Source organism: Furipterus horrens, unplaced genomic scaffold, assembly GCF_987537825.1.
Source record: "Furipterus horrens unplaced genomic scaffold, mFurHor1.1.pri manual_scaffold_13, whole genome shotgun sequence".
Taxonomy (NCBI): domain Eukaryota; kingdom Metazoa; phylum Chordata; class Mammalia; order Chiroptera; family Furipteridae; genus Furipterus; species Furipterus horrens.
In genome coordinates this window covers 217,216-239,107 of record NW_028327183.1, presented here as the reverse complement: position 1 = coordinate 239,107, position 21,892 = coordinate 217,216, and the positions used below count along the sequence as shown (strand labels likewise).

The window sequence follows — 21,892 nt, the reverse complement described above, 5'->3', positions numbered from 1 at the left end:
ATAAATAAATAAAATGTGAAAAATGAAAAAAAAAAAAAAAGAAAGAAAGATGCTTCTTGGCATCAACACTCCTGACCTTTGGCAGAAGTCCATCAGCTCGCTGGCGAGGACGGTGCACGCTGTCTCCAGGTCTCCGTCACAGCCCCCTGCCGCGGGGGGCGCAGGGAGGAAATGCTCTCGGATGGCCCACTGGTGGAAGTCCCGCCTGCACAGCAAACGCCAGGTCGGGGCTGAGAGCAGCTGCCAGCAGAGGCTCCCACAGGGAGGAGCGGGCCCCAGGGAGAGGCGCAGCGCTGCAGGGCTGGCGTCGGGGGCCCAAGGCCGTGGGGAGGCCCTGCTCATGGATGCAGAGCCCTCAGGGGCCGCCCACACCTTTTGCGTTGAGGGACAGAGGCTGAGAGGTCATCCCAGAGTGCCCGTGAGCTGCCCCAGGTCCACAGCACAGGCATCAAGACACGGACAGCTGCCCCCACAGCAGAGAGGTGCCGACGCCCCGTCTGTGACGGAGTCGAGCCGGAGCAGGACACCCCCACTCCAGTCCGAGTGGGTAAGCAGCCACCGGGGCAGGTGCGGGCCTGCCTGTCTCAGACCTGCACAGGCCCACCTGAGGGTGCCATGTCATTGCGACAGAAAAGGACGGACGCCCCGGAGCAGGTGAGCCGAGCGTCCACATGCAGTGAGCTCAGGCTGAGCTGGACGGCCACGGGCCCCCACCAGCAAGAAAGGAGGCCCCCGGGCGCATGGGCACATCTGCAAAGCACCCCCTGCCGGCCTGGTGCCAGGGAGCAAACCCACGTTGTTGGAAAAGGCAGTCAGGTGCCCTTTTCTGTGCTGGAGCCTTTTCCGTCTCTCGTGCCTCCTGCTCCACCCAGAATGCGACAGCACAAGGCAGGTGTGGGGACACCGCCGGTCTGGGGGGGCCTGGTGTTGTCTGAGCTCGTCCCCACCGCCAGTCCCCTCTTCCTCCTGGCCTCAGGCCCACACAGGTGTCAGCTCCTTCGGTTCATTGGCCAATGACCAGCCAGGAGTCAGGGGCCGAGGTGCCACGTGGGCAGGTGTGTGTCATTTACAGCCCCCACCTCCCCAGCTGCTGGAATGCAACATCCTACAGGTGCCTAGCAAACAAGCGCTCAGTTCTTTGTTACTGAAGAAATGAAGCTGTGCTCACTGGTAGTATGTTAAACACAACACTAATGTAAGGGTGTAACGAGAAAGCTCAAGACTTGCAGACCATGTGGAAACCGTGTTTAAGGCAGGACCCTTAAACACTTACCTTTCTGCATCTGAAAGAGAATCCACTTCGGGGTGAACCTCCAGCTCCAGCTGCAGCCAGTCTCTGTAAGTTAGCTGAGGGGAGGACCAGCTCCTGTCACAGCGAGGACGGGCCCCGAGCAGGAGCCGCGCTGCCGCTTCCTTTACCCCGGACTGGAGGCCGGCGGCAGCAGGGGCGCTGCAATGCTGCCTGTTTATGGGCGCTCCCGGGCTGACTCTTGTGCACGCCCTGCCCGGGGAGAGAGCCCTAGGCCTCGGGGCCCGCGGCCAGTGCGTGCTGGTTGGAACAGCCGCCTGCGGCACCGAGGCCTCTCCGGTGACGGCTCCGCAGCCCCGGGGAAGGAGTCCGGCGGGGAGCTGGCCGAGCTACCACCGGATGAGCCTGATTAACAGCTTGCCCCCAACATTCGTGGAACAACTGCATGTATCAACCAGGACTGACCTCAGAACCTAACGCTGCCTGTAAAAAAGCACGTCACAGAGACACACGTGCAGCGCACTCCAGCAGTGAGGGACGCGCCTGCGGCAAACCAGGAGCAGGGCTGCGATGGCGCCAGGCCGGGCAGGGCCCCTGAGGTGCAGGGCAGACACCCGCATGGCTGCCGGTGGGCACGGCTGTCCCCCGTGTCCTTGGTCCTCACATTAAACAGACCCTCAGGCCTACTCTTATGTAAAGGATATAGTTAACAATAAAGAGTTTTAAAAATCACTGAAACAATTGAAAAGTTCTTCTCTAAAGACTAATCAAATCGTCAGCAGCCAAGAAAGAAATGCCAGATTATGCAAAGGCGGCCGAGGCCAGGGGCACGCAGGCCGAGCGGCGAGGCTCCCAGGAACCAGGCTCAGAGAAGCCGGCCCCAAATCGCGGCCTGGCGGGCATTTCAAAGACTCTTCCACTCTTAAAAACCTCTGCAAAACGTTACTGCCGGGGAAACTGGGCAAAGAGTGAAGCCCCCTGTCTGACCTCTCACGCCTGCAGGGGCGTCTGCAACGACCCCGGCGACAACCGCAACCAGAGCCCCCGTGGGAGTCAGGACGCGGTGGGAGGCAAAGGAAGGGGCAGCGGGACCTACATGGAGCCCCTTCTCCTTCAACAGCTCCTGGAAGGCCGTCTGTCTCCACAGGCCGAGGGCGGCCCGCTGCCAGTCCTCCGGGGGCAGGCACCAGGGCCTCCAGGGAAGGCTGGCCGTGTCCTCGGCAGAGGGCGGGTCTCGGACTTCTGGGAACAATCTGAGCACAACAAACTGAAACTGAAAAGACAGCGATGCGTCTGCTAAGAGGTTCTGAAAACACGTGGCCTGGGAGCAGAGGAGGGCAGCAGACCCTGCGGCACCCACAGTGGCCTGGCCGTCCCCCGGCGGGGCACTGGGCGCCCAGTGACCCGGTCCGGATGGCAGCTGCGTGAGCGGCCCTGAGGCGCACGGCCGCACGTCTCATCTGACTGGCCCTCCCAGGGTGGTGGTGTCTTCCCGGCCCTGGCCGGCACTGGGGTCCCCACCGGGAGGCGGCACTGGGTAAGCCACGCCCATCGGGGGATGAGTTACTGTCTGCCCTGGGCACCGCAGGAGGGCAGCCGGTGCCCCGTGACTCCCAGGTGCAGGCTGCACCACACGAGAGACGGGACAGTGTCACTGGGGACTTGGCTGCTTTTCAGTCTGTGCTTTAAACTCCGGCACCTGGGACTGAGCCCCCCAACACCGACGACAGGCCCGGCTGCCCCCAACACTGTCCCAGCTGTCAAGCTCGGGAGTTGGGGCTCTGGAAGCTTCTCAGCCAACCCTAAGGTGGAGCCTGGGTTGAGACCCGCGTTCACACCTCACCAGGGATGCCGCTTAAACCTCTGCAAAAGGAGCAGAAACCGCCCCTGCCAGGCTGACGTTCACGGTTCTGACGCTTTACGTTTCTCATCTCTGAGTAAGCCTAGTGGCCCTCGCAGGGAGGGAGCCCGAGGGAGGCTGCCGATGCCTGATGGGAAGGTATTCTGCGGGTACTTACATCTCTTAGTTTATCTATTCTATAAGCATTAGTCAGTTTCTTTAGGAAATGGAGGGGCGCCTGTGGGTGTCACTGATGCCCCTCACTGTCACTCGCAACAGGAGAACAAGTGGCATCCAGCCCCACAGACACCTGGGAACAGGGAGCACAGGCCTCAGGCTCCTGCGTGAAAGCTGGGGGCTCAGGAGGATGGGGGGCAGGGAGACCCACCTTCTTTACAAGGCCGGGGGCCAAGCAGCTGTACCAAGCGTCACAGGACTGGGAAGAAAACTTACACAGAGAGTAAGAAATTGCCGCGGTACAAAATCTGAAAACCAAAGAGAAAGTGGACACAGAAATGTGAGCCACAGAAGCAAGCAGGGGAGAGAGAACCAAGTGCGGGTCTCAGACAGGGAGCCCAGGGCCTTCAAACGCGGAGGCCTGAGTGCCCATCCTCAGTCTCCGCTCCTGAGCACGGGGGACACAGCCCCCATCATGCCGTCTGGTCTGAGCTCTGTCCTGCAGGCAGACTCAGAGGAGAAAGAGACCGACCAGAACAGACTGACCCTGGGCCCAGAGATTGATAAGCAGGTGTCGGGAAAGGAAGTGGGGGGCGGGGCACCCACAGGGCTGACGCCGGATGGGGACCGCTCAGTGCTGCCCAAAGCCCATGAAGTGGACGGAGGGCAGGGCCACCTGCCTCCCGGGATGGACGTCCAGTGGGCAGTAGCCCAAGGTGGGCTTTCCAGTGTTTGTCCCTCCTGCTCCCTACATTCCTCATGCCTTTCATCAGCTGTCAATGAACTTTGAACCCAGTCCCAGCCAAGAACTCCCACTTTAGATCCCATCACAGGATAGCCCTGGCCATCCGCCCCCAGCACCTGCCACCCTGCATGATTCCCATTGTCCACGTGGCAACTGTCCCTGCACAGAAGGGCAGGGATGGTTCCACCCCAGGGCCTGGTGCAGCACTGCCTGAAGGGACCAGGCTTTATAGCATGACAGGTCTCAAAGTGCTTTGGGACACATTTACCTCTGGGCAGGGACAATCCACAGGCAGGGACCCCCCTTGAGAAACAGCTGCAGTGGCTGCTCAGCACAGGGACCAGGGACCCAACCAGAGGCCACGACCCCGAGACAAAACGGACCCTCTCACTGGCCCAGAGGACACTGAGCAATGCACTAGGGCACCGCGAGCCAGTGCCCACTGTCACGCAGGTTAGTGTGGTGGTGCACAATCCCGTGTTTGTGAACAAAGAAACCAACGCTCTTGCATAAAGACTCGCACACGAGGTTCTGGAAGGATGTTCACAAACGTTAACCAGTGACATCTGTGTGGCACATCTGTCACTTTTGTCAACAGAGGAGACAAGTGACTGAGAGACTGAGGGACCAGCAGGAACTCACTTGAGGCAGAAGAGCAAAGACTCCCGAGACCCGCACGTCAGGAGGCTGTTGAAGAACTCAGGGACGGAGAGGCCCTCGACGGGGGCGGGAGAGCCCCCGCAAACCTCCAGGAGTGCGGAGCTGGACGCGCTGAGGTGGACGGCCAGGGCAGCCAGCCCCAGCACGTGCGAGGCACTCAGGTCCGGGCCCTAAGAGGGGACAGGCAGTGGCTCTGTAGGGTGCGGGGGCGGAGCCTGCATCCCAGCCGGAAGGAGGCAGCAGCCTACCTGGTGACGGAGCAGCTGGCAGAGCCTGGAGAGCACAGCGGGGAGGAGCGCGCGTCCGCATGTGGCTGCCACGAAGCGGGCGGCCCAAGAGCCCTGCCTGCGGAGACAGTGCCAGTCCCGCTCGTCCACAGCCCTCACGGAGCCTGCAGCGCGGCCACTCGGGCCCAGAGGCCTCGGCGAGGACCAGGCTGTTCCCCAAATAACGGGGTCTCCTGTGGCAAAGTCCCCTTCTGCCACACCCCACTGGATATAAGCCAGCATGGCCCCCACCAGTGGAGGCCCACCCTGAGCACGAGGCGCCCAGAGCCACTCCCACTGCCCAGACTACCTGTCCGGTGGGGCAAAGGTGGAGGCTGCTATCAGGCTCTGACAGAAAGACGTCAGCAGGAGATCCACAACCTGAGAGGAGAGGTGGTGCTGAGGGCCCGGCACCCCAGGGAGACCCTGCCTGGGCTGGGTCCTGTGTCGTGTACGCAACCAACAGGCTGCGTTTGGACAGGAAGCGCCAGAGCCTCCTGGTACACGAACGCCCACTCCCAGGTCCTGGGAGCACGGCAGGCCCGTGTTGTCACGCAAGCTGCAGTCATGAAGTCGCACAGCGAAGAGCGGGGCCAGAGTCGCCATCTCAGGCTTCGGGGCCCCCCCGGCCTCCGCCACGTGCTCTTCGCACACACAGGTGGGCCGCTGGCCCTGGCCCTGAGCCCCCCGGCCGTGGCGCCAGGTCCACGCTTGACGCAGCAGAACAAGAGTCAAGAGAAGGCTTCCAGTGCTTGAGCACAACCTGGCAGGCAAACGGCTGGGCTCTCGGGTGCCCCGCACGCACCTGCTGCTCCCGCTGCTCCAGTCTGGACGCAAGGACGCTGAGCTGGATCTTCGGGACCTGGGAGCTGCTGTCGTCCTCACTGAGGCCCAGGGCGGAGCCCAGCCTTTCAGCAACCACCGCGACCTGGGCCGACAGAACTGCACAGAGCGGCCCAGTCAGGTGAGCGGGCGTAGGCAGGAGGGGCCCGGAGGGGCCCGGGGGGGCCGGCAGGGCGCAGAACCCTCCCGACACCAGCCGGACTGTGCCCCAGGGCCTGCTGCAGGCAGCAGCACCGAGGCCATGGGAGGCATGTGACGCGGCAGAGGGTCCTCGCCATCCACACCCGTCCGGCACGCGAGGGCTGGTGCATTCCGTCCCCACCACACACCTCGCCGCCTGTTTAAGTGTTTCCTCTGAGTCCCACGCCTGCCCTCCCTGCACTGCGACGTCTGCTGGAGGCCTGTGTCCCAGCCGCCAGCGTGTCTGCTGAGGGCAGAGACACCAGAGGTGGGCGGGCACCAAGTGTGCCCACCACGCCGTGTGGTAAGGGAGCTGGCCTGACCTGCCAGGCCCCAGGCCTGGGCCCCACCTTCTGCAGGAGCACAACTCTGAGAGGCCACGCTCCCCACTGCGCACTCAGCACAGTCTCAGCCAAGGCCCTGCAGGCTGGGCCCCAGCAAGGGGGTGCTGAGGTGGTTCTGTCATGTTTCCTCTGTGAGCTCTCGGGGTTCACTCCTAGCTGGGATAAAATGAACTCTTAAGTAGTAAAACCTGTCCCAGTTACTAGGTAAAAACATGGCCTATTGCTTCCGATTCTGCATCTTCTGTTACAACTGTCTGCGAGCGCTGGGACTTAAGTGTTCCACTGCTTGGACGGCTCCGCGCCCTCGGGCTCGGCACAGTCTGTGCTCTGACCCCACAGCATCGTTCGCAGCTCTCGCAGGAGCAGGTGGAGGCTCCGTGTCTAGGGTTACAGCCACTCCGGTGTCAGCAAAAGAACACCCCTCACCTAGCTTCCTCTCCATCACCTGACCCCCTGGGATGCCAGCGAGCAGAACTGTCACCTCTGCCAAGGGTCTGTGACAGCCTGAGACCGGAGGCCATGTCCTGACGCCTGCGAGCACCGTGGTCAGGCTTCACTCCGCAGTGCTGCTTCGCAGCAGTGAGTCCCGTCCCCGCCACCACACAGCCCGTCCTCACCTTCGTGCCGGGTGGGGTCTGCCATGGCGGCCCTGAGCTCTCCAAGTGCAGCTGTGAGCGGCCCCAGGGGGCCTTCCACACGGCCAGGGTCCACCTTCATTCCCAGGGCTGCATCTGAGAGACGGGGGCGGGGGGGCGAGCGTCAACAACAGGCCAGACAGGACACACACAGCTGACTGTGTGCCTCCTTATTTCCATGGCCTCTCTGTCCACGAGGGGGAGATGGAACCATCCTGAGGCTGGATGCTGTCACATCAACAATCAGAACATTTAAGAGCAAGTTTAAGGATAAGCGCGGTCCCCCTGCCCCGTCTCAGCAGAGCGAGAAAGGCAAGTGCCCGACGGGAGCAGACGGGAAGCGCAGTGAGCGTGGCGGCTGGAAGCAGAAGCGCGGGCGATGGTTTAGGCCCTCGCTCTCAAACTCTAAGTAGCATCATTAGGTTACTGTTTACCATAGGCAGTTAAAAAAGTAAAACAAAGAAAAAAGAATTAACTGTTTTAAAGGCAAAACAAGTTCAGTCTGGTGCCAGAGGCAAAGACACTGTGCATGTGCGGCAAGCCACATGGGTCTCCCCACAGCGACAGCAGGGGCCCCGCCACATCAATCCTATAGCAGAGGACGTTCTCAAAGCCCCAGAGGTGGGCCCGGGGGGCGGGATGAGGGGACCCGGCCACATCCGCATTCCCAGCTCAGCTGCTGCCTCAGCACCAGACCAGCAGCTGGGGATCCGGGACCTTCACCTCTGCCTGCCCAGGGGTTCCGGGCTCCGTCTGTTAGAAACCACCCCAGCTGGAGAAGGGGGTTCTGGCAGGCAGAAGCCCCGGGAGCCGACGTGGCCCTGCCAATGTCAGAGGGTTGACGCCAGTGGCCGCCTGCTGCAGGAGCAGCACCGCCCGCCTGCCAAGGGCCAGGGCTGAGACCCCAGCCTGGCAGCACTGCGACGGCCACCTCGTCCTCGTCAGTGGCCAGGAACAGGCGGAGCCTGCCAGCTGCTCCGAGCACAGCTGTCTCACCTCGACAGCCTTTCAGATGTGGCCTACGTCCATGTCGCTGTTCCCTAGAGCCAAAAAGACCCCCACAACCGACAAACTGTCCAAATGGTCTGCCAGCTGCCCAGACCAGCCCTCACAACCGGCTTTAGAAGCAACACGACAGGCCTGGTGCCCGGCTGCGGAGCCTGCGTCACCGAAGTGTGAAGCTAGAGTTCAAGACAGGCGGACGGAGACCACAACAGCCTCCGTGGGGCGCAGGAACAGGAGGGTGGGTTTGTATGGCACCCGCTGTAGGACTGCGCTCCTTCAGGTAGCACCCGGGCCTCCAGGCTCAGTTCATGCGGGGACGGCATCACGGCCGGCCCTGGGCAGGCTCGGCATCCAGAGCGCTGGCGGGACCCAGTACAGCCTGACCAGGCAGCGCGGCCCGCGGTGTCACTGACCCATCCCATGACCGAGGACCCATGACCCGTACCTGCTGGCTTCTCCTCAGCGGCAGCAGAGCAGGCTTGGCAGTAGGTGGTGTATAGAGACGGGGGGATCTTCCCTGCACTGGATCAGAAGAAAACATCAGGATCAGGTCAACTGCAGCACAAGCGACTTCTCGGGCTGACAACCCAAGGCCCACCCTGAAGCGAAAGCATGTGGCAGCGACTGCTCCCAGGACACTGCCGGGACCCTGCCTCACAACACCGCCGCCCCCGCACGCGGCCCCACGCACGCCTGCCCACGGGGCCTCCGGCAGAGGCTGTGGTGCACGCCTTGTCCTTCTCTCATCCACATTTCAGCAATTTCTGAGCTTTAAAAGTGGACTTACATTACTTCTGATGAAGTCTAACAACAACACCCAAATGTGATTAATATCACAAAGAATCACGGGCACGTCCTGTGATAAGGACAAGGGGCGTCTGCAAAGCCTGGACCCCCAGCAGGCACAGTCTCAGGGCACAGGGACACGTCTGAGGACAAGAGCCCCAGAGCCGCCTTCGGAGGAGAAGCCACAACTGCAGGCCACAAAGAGGGAGAGACACATGCCCCCAGCGGGGAGCCGGCCCACAGCCCCGGCCCGTGTCCTGCCTGGGAATGGAACTGGTGACCTATTGGTTCGCGGGCTGGCGCTCAAGCCACTGAGCCACACCTGCCAGGGCTGTATTTAACTCTGACAAAACACTTTTTAAAACTAGAAATAAAGACTGAAAACAAATGTCAAACAAATTAAGAAGTGATACCATCCAAGCACCAAAGAAAGGAAGTGGCATTACGTCCCCTCTCCCAGTGCCTTTGTCCCAGTGGCACCGCCTCCTTCGCTCCCAGACCCCCTCCCACACGCTGAGTGGCAGTACTCAGTCAGGTATGTTTTCTTTTTAAAATCTTCACCAGTTCTGAGCCAAAATAAAACACATGTGTGCTAACACACGTCCCTGCAAAATAGCCGACACGGCGGGACACCGACGCTGCGCACCTCCTCAGGGACTCGATGAGGGCCGCTCGGGCGTCGGGGGTGCGCGGCAGCTGGGGGGACACGGGGGGCCGCGTGAGATGCACACGGGAGCGTCCTCGCTCCCTGCCACCTCGGCCCCAAGTTCACGGAGGAGCGTACTGACCACGCGAGGCGTGAGCAGGGCGGTCAGAAAGTGCGACACGTAGTAGGGCCTCCGGAACACGCTGCAACACAGGAGAGTGCGCTCAGGCGCCGCCGCAGCGGACGCGGCAGAAACGCCGGGGCCCACCCAGGCGGCATCCAGCGCGCGGCGGCCCGCGGCACGGCCCTACCTGGCCTCCATGACGGCCGCGGGCACCTTCCCCGTGTGCTCGAACACCCGGACGGCCTTCTCCACGTCCCGGGCCGCCTGCCTGGCAGGCTGCCCCGTGCGGGCAGGAAGGGAAAGGACAGAGGGTTAGGCAAGGCTCGTCGCTACGGGGTAGACGGCGCTGAGCTCGGCACGCGGCACTCGCGGGGCACGCGGGGCACTCGGAGCCGCGGGCGGCGGGGCGGCTCTCCTCCCGCGTGCGGCCTTTCCGCCGCTGCCCCGCCGCCCCCCCAGGACAGCACGGGGCTCCAGGTCAAGACTTTCAGGTGAGAAGGGACAGAGACTAGCTTTTTGGTATTTGCAGAAAGCACAGCAGCAAAGCTTAAATCGGAGAAGTGCAGTCAGTATTTTAAGTCCCTTTAACAGCGTCCGTAACAGCCCGTCAGCAACTCTCAGCTTTTCAGTAAAAGGGTCTTAAACACCCACGCGTGCCACAGCCACCTGACCCTCGGTTTACATAAACGAGTCGCCCCTTTCTCTGCAATTCCTAACAGCTCACGGCGCCTCCCCGCAGCTCTGCAGACCCCTCTGCCACCCAGCCCTTCCCAGACGCGGGGCCTGCCCTGCTCGGCCCCGAGCAGTGAGGACGTCACAGCACGAGCACGCTGGGGTACCCGTGACGCGCCGACTGCCCCGACGTGCCGCGTCCCAGACAGAAAAGGGCCGAGCACTCGGCTCAGAGTCGCAGGAGGCGGGGCCGCGTGTGGGGAGCACGGGACACGCCCGGGGGCAGCACTGCGCTGTTACCTCTGTGACGTCCCCGGCTGAAGACAGATCCTCGTAGAGCCCCATGTTCTCCACAGAAACCTGCAGAGGAGACGTGAGCGAGAACGTGAGGGCCAGACAGGCGCGGGCGAGGGCAGGCGGAGGGGAGCGGGAGCGGGGAGGCCGGGACTCGCCTTCAGGTCGGCCAGCCGCGTCTTGGCCAGCGAGACGTAGTCTGTGAGGAGGGAGCGGTACTTGCTGGGGACCATGGGCGGGTGCAGGACGTGCACCTGCAGCAAACGGCACAGCAGGACGTCAGCCTGTCGACTGCTCCTGACTTTCGGGGGAGACGCTTGTACCGATAACAGGGGAGTCAGAGAATTAGCTGAAGACCACCAGGGCACAGTGGGAGGAGGGGGGGCAGAACCCTGGGTGCGTTTCCACACGCACTGGCGGGTGCTCCTTCAGACGTGGGCGGGCAAGCGTGCTGTGGCAGCGTCGGCCCCCTGGCCACGGGGCCCGGGCGCTCCAGTGCCTGCCCCTCCTCAGGCCAAGGACACTGATGCTGCCCTAGTGGGCAGGCCGCCCCTCGGAGGCCCCTTCCCATCTTGCTGGCTGCCTGCTGAGCCTCATATGGGGCCAGGGCCACGGAGCAGCATTCAGGCAGGTGGGCACGGAGGCACCAGGGGTGTGTGCAGCACGCTGGGCTTCGCCCCGTGACGGGCACACAGCTCGTTCTATTCCTCTACCTGCTACCTCACCTACTACATTCTTTGGAATGTAATGCAAATTTCTTAATTAAAAAAGGTGAGATTGAGCTTCTAGGTGGCCTACCCCCCAAAACAAATGCTGAGTACAATTATCTAATTAAATGAGACTTACAGAAATAAATATATTTTAATCATAAGATTAATACAGACGTGTAAAAAATTTAGTTTCCCACACCAAGAAGTAATGGCCACTGGCAGTTTGGGGTACATCCTTTCAGATTCTTCAATATAAAAACAGACAGAAACGGGATCATTCGACATTCACGTCCTCCTCCTGCGTCAGCTGGCAGAGCTGCTTCATGGGAGGGCTGGGCTCCCTCCCTGCACGGCCACGGCCCGGGGTGGAAGGGGGGCTGGGCGCCGGTGTGCAGCCTCAGACCACCGCCGGCCCTTGCGCCGAGCGCACACTGACACCCTGGTGGCCGGGCTTGCGCCGTTTCGTGGGAGCCTGCTCAGGAACAGCCTCCCTGGACTGAGGAGGACGTGGGCACAGGGGGCCGCAGCCAGCTTCTCACCTGCAGGTACCGGGGGGCCTCGAAGGGCACGAGGTCAGACAGGAACTTGAAGAGGAAGACCAGCGCCTTCTTGCTGCCGCAGTGGGGGCCCTGCGTGCTCCCGAAGGAGGCCTGGGGGGAGACGGGCGTGAGCACGGGCAGCGGGCGCCCAGCTGCCCACACAGGGGCCTGTCAAAGCAGCACCTCAAGGACAGAAAGCTGCTACTAGGAAAAGGGAAACCACAGAGCCGTTCAGTCTGTACAATTTCCGAACGCCGTGGCAAAGCCCTGACTGCAGAGGTGGCTGGAACAGTGACCGCGGTAGAGCAGAGTGCCTTGCAGGGACCGAGGGCACCTGGGGAGGGGGGCGGGGGATGGTAAGTGCTGGCCCTGAGCACCCTGCCAGCGAGCAGAGAGACCAGGACACCTCGCGCCAGCCATGCAAGCCCTACAGCCAGGCCCTGCGGCGGCCCCACATGCGGAGCAGCTGTTTCATCACCAGGAGACCCCTGGGCAGCTCTTCTCCAAAGAGGATGGGATTCTTTTGAACTGTCTGATGGGGGGGGGACGACTCAGTCATCAGATAAAAAGGGGACCCTCCACATCACACCCTCCCAGCCAAGTTCAGGGGGGGGGTCCCTTCCCTCCATTGACTCCGTCGCACAGAGGGGTTCCAAAGTGTTGGCGACACCCACTCAATGGAGAGGGGGCCTGGACGATGCACCGAAGGCAGGAAAGGAAGTGAGCCCCCGCATCAGGGTCACAGTCTGTGAGATTCCACGGGAAGTGACATGCGCCCCCGCCCAGGGCAAGAGCAGCAGGCCCCTCCAGGCAAAAGGCAGCTTTCTTCGCGATTAGAAAAACCACAGCCACATACATCTTGTGATGAGTTAAGAACTAGATTCCCAACCCCAGAGGCTCAAATGTGCCATCACTGGGTCTGTTTACATTGACATTCTTGAAAAATAAACATTAAAAGACACTTTCAAGCCCTGAACATACACATAGATCTTGGTCAAACACCCCACCACTCACTGGAATCGCACACATTTTATTTTGTGTAAGTTATACGTCAAACAGCTTGATTTAAAAAGGTCAAAGGAAAACAACCCAAAAGAAACGCCCTCGAGGGAGTGCTGCAGCTCCCCTCCCCGCCCTGCGCTGCCTTGACAACTGAACATGGGGCCTAGGGACCCCTGGGGAGAACGAAGCTCCTGGGAGGCTCTGGGCAGATGAAGACAGGCCGACACAGACAAGTCCCTCAACTCCCGAGGACACTGCCACCGACCCCCACCTGTTCCTGCAGAGCTGACGCCAGAACACACCGTGCCCACGACAGCGGGTCAGGGACACGCCAGCTCCCCACTGGGAGCCCCAGCTCGTCAGCAGAGATGACACACCTGGAACCAGTCAGCGTAGGGCGGGAACACGGAAGGGCCCTCCAGCGCAGCCTGGCGCACAACCAGGAACACGGTGACCATCCTGTCCAGGTCGAAGCTCTCGAACGCACGGGCCAGCAGACGGGCTGCCCAACCTAGAAAGGAACGACCCGTAGAAATAACACGCATGCGTTGCTCTGGGGAGCAAGTGTGCCCCTTACGGCCTGCGTGCCCAACACCAATTTCAAGGGACTGGGGACTGATCAGAGGAAGCCAAACAGCAACTACGGGAGGCTGACACCCAGCAGCAGCTGCAGAGCCCCAGGGTGCAGACGCAGGGCGCCTTCTGGCAGGGAAGCACTTCTGCCCGGCTGAGACGGGCACCAGCTCCACCCATGGGCCCCGCCCACGCTGGGGTTTGGCCGACGATACGCATATCACTGCACATACACGTCCTCGCACACACGTACTTGCACGCACACGCTTGCATACAGATGCGCTCGCACTCACATGCTTGCACACACACACACACACACACTTGCGCACATGCACCCGCGGTCACACGCCTGCACACCCATGCACTCGCACACCCCGATGCCCCCGACACTCACCGGCCACCAGCTGCTGTGCCCCGGGGAAGCAGACCGCCATCGTGGACACGCAGGACAGCACGTACTGCCAGTTCACCTCCTGCGTCTCCAAAACTTCTTGTAAGTGGCCAACCAGCTCCTCTGGGCTCAGGAGTACAAAGAGCTGAAAACGAAGTGCCTGAGCCGTCAGAGCAAACACGGCCGGCAGACACGCCTGAGGCTCCTCGCTGCAGCAGCCCGCGCTGGCTGCCGGCTGTGGGGCGCGTGCAGGCCTCCCTCCGTGAGGACTGGCCACAGAGCTGCGCCTGCCCAGCTGCGGCCGAGACCCACCTTGCGGTACAGGCCGGTGAGCAGAGGGTGGGTCCTGGCGAAGCTCCACCCCCTCTGCATGTGAACAGCATCGGAGACTTCGCGGGAGGAAGAACAGACAAACTGTCAGTAAGTGTCCAGTGAGGCCAGTGCTTGAGGGTCTGGGGGGAATGACAGCAGCCTGTGTCCCACTCGGGGACCTGCCTGGGGTGGGCCGCAACACAGATGGCTGGTGGGCAAGGGCAAGGTGAGTGCGGTGACATCAGCCAAAGCACGTTCCTCAGTGAGGGACGACATGGCCGTTTTCTCATGCAGTCACATGGTCTTCTTAAGATAAGTGACACCTTCAAGGAACTAGTACTACAAATGACCCAGGGACATGGGCAGTGGGGCGGGGATTGCCTGGGAGATGGGGGTGTGGGTGGGGCAATGGAGAGCAACGGGAAAAATTGGGACAACTGTAATAGGAAAACAACTTTTTAAAAATAACAGATGATTTCATGTTAAAGATTTCGATTTGGATGGGGATAAGGATAAGTTTTCTTTCTAATGCTTCTTTACTTCTAAATTTTCTCTATGAGGATGTTCCTTTACGGTTAACGATAAAGTGTCCTTCTTGACCTCAAAGCATCCGAGCATTAACGTGGGGCCCAAGCTCCTCCCGTAAGGGACGCCACGGTCCCCAAACAAACAGGGCCCTGGAACCCACCTTTCAGCACAGGCTGGTGAGTGAGTATCTGAGTCAGCGTGTGCCTGAAAAACCTTTTTGGAGAATCTGTCGAAATTATACTGCGGAACGTGGGTCCACTGAACGCGCTGAACCTGCAAATGGAACAAAAGGAGATGCCTGCCAGGTTCCAAATATCACCACATGCTCATCAGAGGCACTTCCGTCCAGCAAAGTCCGGGTCTGGAGGGGTGAGGGGCCCAGAGAGGGCAGTGTGTCCCCGCCTCATCTCCCCTGACACTGACATGACGATAGCGTGCTCAGGAGACACGCGTCGCTGTTGAGGAGTCTGAGACACCGGGGACCGCCGACCATGCGGGAACCACCCCCGAGGCCCCCAGGAATATACCAGCACCGCGCGGCCCTGTACGCTGAGGACTCCTCCGGCACGCCGGCAGCCAAGGCTTCAAGTGCAACTGATGTCGGCCGTGGGGACAGAGGACAGGCGTCAGCTCACCATCCCAGCACATCAGGAACAAGCCCCGACTGAGCGCTCCTGCCCAAGGCAGGCGTCCTGGGGAAGGGCCCCTCACTTCCCGGGTGCAGACCTCCCGGGCACCCAAACCCCAGGTGGCACAAGGCCTTCAGGCCTCAAAGTGTCTCTCAGTGATAATCAAAACATGCAGACAATGAAACCTGCCCACGTTCACCGTTAACCACAACCCCCACACGCAGCTCTGGGGGAACTGAGCCAGGAGAAAGAGTGGGTGGTCACTTCAGGCCAAGTTGCAACCAAAAGAGGGGCTTCTCTGGTGCTTGGACCTCACAGGGGAAACATGCGAACCAGCGGCACAGGTGAGACAGACGAGCCCGCAGGCGCAGGAGACCGCTGGCCCACGAGCCGAGGCAGCCCAGCGGCGGCGGCGGCGGCGGCGCACTCACCCAGCAGCATCCTCTGCAGCACGGCCACGGCGACCTGCACACGATGGGCCGCCGTCACTCACGCACCTCCGAGCACCCCGAGAAGCCAGCTGTGACTCGAGAGTCACATGAAACTGGCTTCTCCCAGACGGGCACCGTGAGCGTTTCCTTAGGTCTGTGCATTGCCCCAGCAAGGAGACCAGACAGGGTGAAAAGCAGGCTTCCTGGAAGTGTCCGTCTGACGCTCCGAGACAGCCCAGGCCCTGGCCGCGTCCTGCCGGCCCCCAGCCCTGCCTCCCACGTGTCGGGACACGCTGTCCGCTGGGTCCTGCTGAGGTGTCTCGGCTGTACCCAGGGAAGAGCACCCCCTTCCCCTGTCTGAAAGCACAGGCCTGGGGGGCGTGGGGGGAGATCCCAGCCTGCCCCACTTCCCACACCTGCTGGACTAGGGAGCAGCGCTTTGGGGGCATCTCATGGTCACAGCATGGCCAGCCCCTGGTCCAGGGACACAGCAGGTGGGCGTGGGGCTAACTCAGCAACCCTCCGACGCTTCCCTTCACCCTCCTCCTACCTGGGGCATCCGTTCAGCCTCCACATTTCTTCTCAGACCCGGGTTTTTCTGAAATCCCCTCAAAACAAACATTTGCATGAAATCTGAAAACCACAAAAGCGAAGTAGTTACACACTCCGTCCCCAACCCCCACCTGCTCCGTCTCCTGCAGCAAGTCCTCACTCAGCACAGCTGGGGCTCAGGTCTGTCCACCCCCGGGGGGCTCGGGCCCCTCACTCAGCAGGTCATAGTTTACATCCTTTTAATTTAACACACACGATGGGCAACAGGCTGACTCACCAACACTGTCACACAATTCAAGCTGAATGCAAACGCCACAAGCATGGCCCAAGATGGCTTCATGCACAATTCACGCCCCAGGAGCCTGTCCTGCCCCACGGAACTTCACAGCAGCCCGCTGGCTGCAGGGAGCCTTCCCCACGGGCCCACCTCTGCAAGGGCCTTACCGGAGAGCATGGCCCCGGCGACATCGGCGTGCGCGCCGCACTCCTCCATCTGCTCACACAGACGGCGCAGGTTCCCGAAGAGCCACGCCACCACCGCCTGCGTGTCCTCGTGGCTAGGGACAAGCATACGCACACCCTGTGCCCCGCTCCACAGCCGCCAGCCCACTGTCTCAGGCCACCAGACAGCGAGAGAGCCAGCCCGAGCTTCCTGCACAGGACGGCAGAGCTCAAGCGTAAGGCCGTCCGGGCCACCCGCTACCAACATGAAAAACAACCCCTTCCAAGCAGTTTCCTTACTGGGAATAGCTTACGATTAGTTCGGGAATAACGTGCTCAGACACACAAATCAGGGGCAGCCCCAGGTCCCAGGCCATCACCCGGGGACCGGCACTCAGGGCACACCGGGGGTCTATAAAGCCGAGGGGCAGGCCCTCACTGGCCCCACCTGTCGGTGGGCACCTCCCAAGGGCCGAGGGTGCAGAGCCAGAGCCCCTTATGTTCTTGGCCACCCGTCCATCCGTTTTAATTGGAATATCCAGTCACCCCACTCCCAGATTACAAAAACATCCTCCCAGGATCCCCTCTAGTGCTTTTATGGTTTGGCTCCCATCTTTGACTCATCAAAACGTATAAAGATCCAACTTAAAATCCAGATGTGGCCCATGTGTAACATCACCAGTGGCTTCAATGCAGCATTTTCAACTCTGCTTAACAATCCCCCAAACGAGAGGCTGTTTTTCCCAACCAGACCCCAGCCTCCTGCTCTGCCAGGGGAGCAGCAGCGGCCCACTGCCCAGAGCAGGAAGCAACCGCCTAAGGCTCAAGTGCTTCTGCACCTGCTTCCAGCCCACGAGTCTCTCCCCTTCGGCCCCATATTCATAGGCCCCTGGGCCGCCAAGCCCTGAGTCTTGGTGGGATTCCAGGAGGAAATAAAAGTCCTTACACACGTTCTATAAACCACATTTACCTGAACACCTTTCTAGTTTTTAAAAACATTTTATAACATAATAGGTGTTACAAAGAAAACATTACCAAGCGTGTGCAGAGGACTTCAATTACAAAAAATGTCCTCTTGAAATAATAAGACACAGTCCACCCTTGAACAACTTTTGACACCCCCAAAATGTAATCCCGTCATCGTCCCTCAGCACCTGCAGGGGACGGGCTCCAGGACTCCCCACCAACACCCAGGTGGTCGTGTAAAATGGCACAGAGCGCAAACAGTCAGCCCTCAGCACCCGTAGATTCCCAGGTTTTTAACCCCTCGGTTGAATCCACAGATGCAACACCTATGGGTACAGAAGGCCAGCTGTACTCAGTGAAGAAAAAAAAAATCCATGTGTAAGTGGACCCATGCAGTTAGGTCATGCTGTTCAAAAGTCACAGCTGTAATAGCTTCTCCAGGCAGTTTCTGGCTCTGATACATAAAGCATACAAGACTAGATCACAAACAATAAGCCCTGTGACATGAAGGTGATGTTACATCATCACTACCTTTCCAGCAGCTCTTGGAGGCTCACGATGTTCTGTATATGAAGACGCCACACAGCTTCCAGCAACAAAGAATCCTGAAGAAAAGAGCAGTATGTGACTCCTTCATGACGCATTTTCCCACAGAAATTCAGCCTGTGTTCTTAGTCACGAAGCTCTATTGGAGATCCAAGTGCAGTAACAGCACAGCCTAAAATTTATCTTATGTACTATGGTTTTAAAACTCACCTGGAGTCAGACTCACAAACTCAGGCTTACCTGTACTTTCCACAGTTCCTGACAGAAGGAGAGACGGGAGAACATGCTCTGTTCCAGTAAATGCCCAGTGACCTCTAACAAGGAAGACAGTTTCTTCTGAAAAGAGAAGTCGTTTTAAAAAATAGGCAAATACCTGGAACAATATAAATGTCCCACTTTCCCCAACAGCTTCAAAGAGGACCCAGTTCCCACAGGCGCAGCCTTACTCGCTGCTCCGGGTCCAGCAGCGCCGCGCCGGAGGGCTCAGCCGGCGCCCCGCAGATCTGCAGAAAGCCGGCCGCCACCATCTGGCTGGACAGGACCGCCGCCGGAAGCCCCAGCCGCGACGCCTGATCCCGCAAAGCAGAGCCTTAAGCCAACACAAAACACGGGAGACACCACAAAATCTACAACAGAACTTGTAGCTTAAAACGCCTTGTAAGCTGGGCACCACAGAAACTTACCGTTGAGAGGGAAGAACTGGCATCCCGGGAAAACACCGAGTATTAAGGGAAGACAATTCGCGATTGAAGCAGCTCACAATCAAAGCGTCTGGCCCACAGTGGCATGTGCAGACTCGTGTGTTTTGTGGGACACAAACGAGGGGGCTTGGCAGATACATTCTGATTAAGGACTTTATCGCCCTGGCCAGATAGCTCAGTTGGTTAGAGCATCGTCCAGATATGCCTAGGCTGCTGGTTCAATTGCCAGTCAGAACACATACAAGAGTCAACCAATGATGCATCAATAAGTGGAATAACAAATTGATGTTTTTCTCTAAAGTCAATTAAAAATTTTTTTTTAATGTTACCAACTTTTTCAAAAAAGCACAATAAGTTGAGTACAGTAGCCTCTTTTAGCAAATATCTGCTTTACAGATTATGCTTACAGTTGTCCCCATTTTTATCCCTTTGCCCCCTTTTACCTGGTACCCCCCTTCCCTCCAGCAATCCCTACCTTAGTTCATGGCCATGGGTTGTGCATGTAAGTTCTTTGGCTTCACCCTTTACTATAATATTCTTAATGTCTCCCTGTCTATTTTGTTTCTACCAATTGTACTTCTTAATCCCTGCCACGTCTGTCTACACTGCAACCCTGACCAGCTCCTCCTGTTTCTCTAATTCCTTCAGCATCAAAGACAAACCAGCTCCCGTTGACACGATGTTCAAGTGGAAACTGGGTCTACTTTCCTAAAGCTGTGTCGGGCACCTGGGGACAGCAGAGGCCCAGGTGTGCTCAGTCCTGGGGCTGCCAGGGAAGCCTGGGTGCTGGGCCCACAGGGAGCCCCCTGCCTCTGGTCTGCACTCAAAGCAAGAGATGCTCGGCAGCCTGGAGACAGATGGTGGCTAGAAGCGCTGTTTTCCTATTATTTGACTTCCAAACTTTTTTTTTTTAAAGAAAGCTGTAGCACATACCAAGAAGTAAAAAACATTTGTGATAAAGGTTCCTAATGACAGTATTAAAAACTACCAACTACTGTTGTGAAGAAATAATTCAGGCTTAAAAGAGAAAATGTCAATTTCTAGTCATTTTTTGCCAGTGTGTGTCTCCATGGGAGTTATTCCTGTTTTTGTTTAAGGCTTTTCTCTTTTTATAGAAGTACAAACCAGTCTGGTAGTCACTACCACCTTCAGCAGGAAACTAAAAAATCTCTGACTTAGGGTCTCTGTTTCCGTGGTCAAAGCTGACACTTGCCAGGTGGGCTCCTCCCTGGATCCTTAGATCAGCGATGCGCGAGCTGGGGGCTTAGACACGCGGACGGTGGAAGCCCCTTTTCCACCCGCTCCCTGACTAAGGCTGTCTGCCCGGAGACCCGGAGATGCCTGCCCCCCTGGATGCGCCCCGCTGTGCCCCCCCAGACGCCTGCCTCACCGCCTCCGCCAGTGAGCAGCACCCTATTTTCAAGGAGTAGCGGCCAACGCGCCCCCGCCGCCACAGCCCAGGCCGGGCAGCCCCGCCCCGCCGGGCTCCTGCTGGAGGAGAAAGCCCCGCTCTCAGGGGTAGGGTCCCCGCTCCTCTCGGGCACACCCAGGGAGCGCTGCCAGGGGGCTCGGGACGACCAGGAGCGGAGGCAGGGCGCTGTGACTCACCGAGGAGCGCGCCGGGGCCGCCGAGGTCCAGCCACAGGTCAGGGCGCAGAATCGCGGGCGGCGGGCCTCCCACCTGCAAGCGGCACAGAAACGGGCAGGGCGCGGCCCCCGTGCACCTGTCGCCCGCATCTGGTCCTACGCTCAGGTGCGGACGCCGCCGCAGGAGCACGGAGCTCACCTCCCAGAAGGTGAGCGCGCCTCGTTTTCTCCTCCCCTGCCAGCCACGGGCGGGTTTGGGGGTTGGCGGTTGGGCGGCCCTCCCGGGGGGTCCCGGCCAGACCCTCGGGGACTGAAGGGCCCTCGCGGGGGAAGCGCCGCGTCCCCGCACAGGCCATGCCCCTTACCTCCAGCAGAAGGTGGCCGATGTTCAGGTGGCGCCTCAGCAGCTGCACGGAGGCCGCCTGAACCTGCTGTCCCCGCTCAGTGCCGGGCTTCTGCTTCCTGACCCTGCCCGCTGGGCGCCGGGCCGAACAGCGGGAGCGCAGTCAGGGACCCCGCCGCCCCCGCCGCCCTGCCCGATCCCGACCCCGTGCCCACCGAGGACGAGCGGCCGACGCCCCCCCAGCGCCACGTCTGACACACGGCGACCTGGGCCGGGGCCGGAGCTCGGGGGCGCAGGGTCACGAGGAGGATCGGGGTCGGGACAGGAGAGGCGTTAAAAGCAGCCCGCGCGGCGGAAAGTCCCAGCCCCCCCGGGCCGGGCCGGCGGAGGATCGGGCGGGAAGGGGCCTCGGGTCCAGCGCGCCCACTTACCCAGCAGCTCAGCCCACGTCCTCTTGCGACCCCTGGGCACCGGGTCGCGGGGGGCGTCCAGGGCGCTGGAGTCCGACATGGCCCAAGCAGCATCTCCGGGCGTCCGGCCCGCGCTGCCTCCCCATTGGCTGACGACCCGCGGTGCCTTCCCATTGGCTGATGACCCGCGGTGCCCTCCCATTGGCTGGAGGCTGCCGGCCACACCCCCGCCGGGGCGAGGCCTGGCGCAGCGGCCATCTTGGTGGTGGCCGGAGCGCGGGAATCGGCGGGCACCCCTGGGCGAGGCAGACGCGCGTTTGAAGTGGGTGTTTAGCCTGTGGCGGGTTCAAAACGGCAACGCCTGCGACAAAACTGCGGCGTCCTTCAGGCATTATTGCTGCCAGCGATGACGCACAGCTGGTCATGAAGAAGCACCCGGACAAACCCAACTCCAGAGGGACGCTAAAAACCGCAGACCGTCGCGGTGTAAACCCCCGAACGGGGAAAGCTGCCCTGCAGGACCTGCAAGGACAGACCTGGGCTGTGTCCCCTCCACCCAAGACGGTGGCTCATGAGGCGGCCCGTGACACCAAGGCACTAAACGCCTACTGTCACTGGACTTGCAGTGTCGGTGCCCACTCGTGGCCGGCTGGGGACTGCCCGGCGCGGCCCCGCCCGAGGCCTCGGCGGTTGGCGGCTTTCCCGGGTACGTGCCCCCGGCTGTGTCGGGCCCCACTGCACGAACACGGAGTTCGCGTTTAACGT

The 21,892-nt window shown here is 60.3% G+C and overlaps 1 protein-coding gene across 1 annotated transcript in view; it reads right to left on the bottom strand.

The window, feature by feature from the left end:
• The window catches only part of FANCA (FA complementation group A), a 30,107-nt gene extending 8,868 nt beyond the window's left edge, over positions 1-21,239 (bottom strand). Inside the window, exons 1-30 of the mRNA XM_090259396.1 lie at positions 21,149-21,239; positions 20,740-20,849; positions 20,396-20,468; positions 18,533-18,675; positions 18,327-18,422; positions 18,072-18,145; positions 16,578-16,690; positions 16,132-16,214; positions 15,582-15,615; positions 15,049-15,115; positions 14,682-14,794; positions 13,994-14,070; positions 13,685-13,826; positions 13,095-13,228; positions 11,716-11,826; positions 10,625-10,720; positions 10,473-10,532; positions 9,688-9,776; positions 9,519-9,579; positions 9,377-9,426; positions 8,390-8,466; positions 6,922-7,035; positions 5,743-5,879; positions 5,248-5,318; positions 4,920-5,016; positions 4,654-4,841; positions 3,478-3,574; positions 2,346-2,522; positions 1,274-1,347; positions 77-205 (exon numbers count right to left, since the gene is read on the bottom strand). Coding sequence (XP_090115522.1) covers positions 77-205; positions 1,274-1,347; positions 2,346-2,522; positions 3,478-3,574; positions 4,654-4,841; positions 4,920-5,016; positions 5,248-5,318; positions 5,743-5,879; positions 6,922-7,035; positions 8,390-8,466; positions 9,377-9,426; positions 9,519-9,579; positions 9,688-9,776; positions 10,473-10,532; positions 10,625-10,720; positions 11,716-11,826; positions 13,095-13,228; positions 13,685-13,826; positions 13,994-14,070; positions 14,682-14,794; positions 15,049-15,115; positions 15,582-15,615; positions 16,132-16,214; positions 16,578-16,690; positions 18,072-18,145; positions 18,327-18,422; positions 18,533-18,675; positions 20,396-20,468; positions 20,740-20,849; positions 21,149-21,227 — 2,966 coding nt within the window. The 5' untranslated portion in view covers positions 21,228-21,239. The remainder of the gene's footprint in view (positions 1-76; positions 206-1,273; positions 1,348-2,345; positions 2,523-3,477; positions 3,575-4,653; positions 4,842-4,919; positions 5,017-5,247; positions 5,319-5,742; positions 5,880-6,921; positions 7,036-8,389; positions 8,467-9,376; positions 9,427-9,518; positions 9,580-9,687; positions 9,777-10,472; positions 10,533-10,624; positions 10,721-11,715; positions 11,827-13,094; positions 13,229-13,684; positions 13,827-13,993; positions 14,071-14,681; positions 14,795-15,048; positions 15,116-15,581; positions 15,616-16,131; positions 16,215-16,577; positions 16,691-18,071; positions 18,146-18,326; positions 18,423-18,532; positions 18,676-20,395; positions 20,469-20,739; positions 20,850-21,148) is intronic.
• Positions 21,240-21,892: the final 653 nt, after the last annotated feature.